The sequence below is a fragment of the Myotis lucifugus genome, unplaced genomic scaffold (genome assembly GCF_000147115.1).
Source record: "Myotis lucifugus unplaced genomic scaffold, Myoluc2.0 scaffold_420, whole genome shotgun sequence".
Taxonomy (NCBI): Eukaryota; Metazoa; Chordata; class Mammalia; order Chiroptera; family Vespertilionidae; genus Myotis; species Myotis lucifugus.
The window spans coordinates 42,119-43,545 of NW_005871468.1; the positions used below are offsets into that span (position 1 = coordinate 42,119).

Consider the following 1,427-nt stretch of genomic DNA (forward strand, 5'->3'; position numbering starts at 1 on the left):
AGCCCACAGCCTACAGCCTGGGAAGGAGAACGTGCCAGGTAGGAACGAGGGGTCCAGCTCCTCCCTTCCCCAGCCTTCTCTGCTCTTGGATCCCAGCTGCCTTCCCTTCACCCTCTCCCTCCTTCTTTAGATTTTTTTTTTGGGGGGGAGGGAAGAGGGGAAGAGAGGATGGGAGGGTGAGAAGGGAATGGAAGCCAAATGAGGAAAAGACTCAATTAGAACTAATTAGCCAAGTCAGCGCTTCAATCAGTGCTGTCAGAGGAGTGGGGAGGACTCTGGCACAGAGCGGAAGGGCTGGACACACCTGGATTCGGAGCTGGGCTTGGAGGGGTGGAGGGAATTTGGGGTCCCCAAGGGGCCTGTGCACTGGAAGCCCATGGGGCCCCCAAGGCTGGCTGCCAGATGCCCAGGTGGCTCCTTCAGCCCCTTCCCCTCTTTCCTCCTTCACCCCTTCCCTGCCAGGTGACCCCACCAGCAATGCAACCTCCCGGGGTGCTGAAGGCCCCCTGCCCCCTCCCAGCATGCCCGCAGTGGCCGGGGCAGCAGGGGGGCTGGCGCTGCTCTTGCTGGGCGTGGCAGGGGCTGGGGGTGCCATGTGTTGGCGGAGACGGCGGGCCAAGCCTTCGGAGAGTCGCCACCCTGGTCCTGGCTCCTTTGGGAGGGGAGGGTCTCTGGGCCTGGGGGGTGGAGGTGGGATGGGACCTAGGGAGGCTGAGCCTGGGGAACTAGGGATAGCTCTTCGGGGCAGTGGGGCTGCAGACCCCCCCTTCTGTCCCCATTATGAGAAGGTGAGTGGTGACTATGGGCATCCCGTGTACATCGTGCAGGATGGGCCCCCCCAGAGCCCTCCGAACATCTACTACAAGGTATGAGGGCTCCGCCCACCTGGCTCTCTCGGATCCAGCCCTCCTGGCGGTGCTCCTCCGTGTAATTCATGGTTGGAGGAACACCTCTGGCATCTCCTTGGCCCCTTTTGCCCCACCAGCCTCTTTACTCCTCCTGGCTGTTGCCCTCTTCTCTACTTGTAGGATTCCTTAAGATTTTCACTGAATCACTTCCTGCCCTGTGGTTGGCCACGTGTGCCCTCTCTGTCTGTGTCCCCGTGTCCTATTCCCTTGGGGAGGAGGCAGAGACCAGCCGCCTCTTCTGATGACCCAGGGCTGCTTGCTCCCCATACCCACTGAGATCCAGGGGCGGGAACAGTCTGTCTTTTGCTTGGCACCTCTTTCTTTCTGCCTCTCACTGTTTTTCTCTTCTCTCTCTCTCTCTCTCTCTCTCTCTCTCTCGTTCTCTTTCTCTCTTCTGTCTCTAGGTCTGTTCCTCTTCCCTAGCATCCCCCCCCCACCCCCACTTCTCCTTTTTGCCTAATGGCTTTTAGACAGAGGCTCTTCAAATACCATCTCCTGGGGGGGGGCAGTCAAATGTCT

General features: G+C 59.8%; 1 protein-coding gene across 1 annotated transcript in view; it reads left to right on the top strand.

Moving 5' to 3' along the window:
- The window catches only part of EFNB3 (ephrin B3), a 9,756-nt gene extending 8,419 nt beyond the window's left edge, over positions 1-1,337 (top strand). The window contains exons 2-3 of the mRNA XM_006102611.3: positions 3-38; positions 463-1,337. Of these exons, the coding sequence (XP_006102673.1) occupies positions 3-38; positions 463-872 (446 nt within the window). The 3' untranslated portion in view covers positions 873-1,337. The remainder of the gene's footprint in view (positions 1-2; positions 39-462) is intronic.
- Positions 1,338-1,427: the final 90 nt, after the last annotated feature.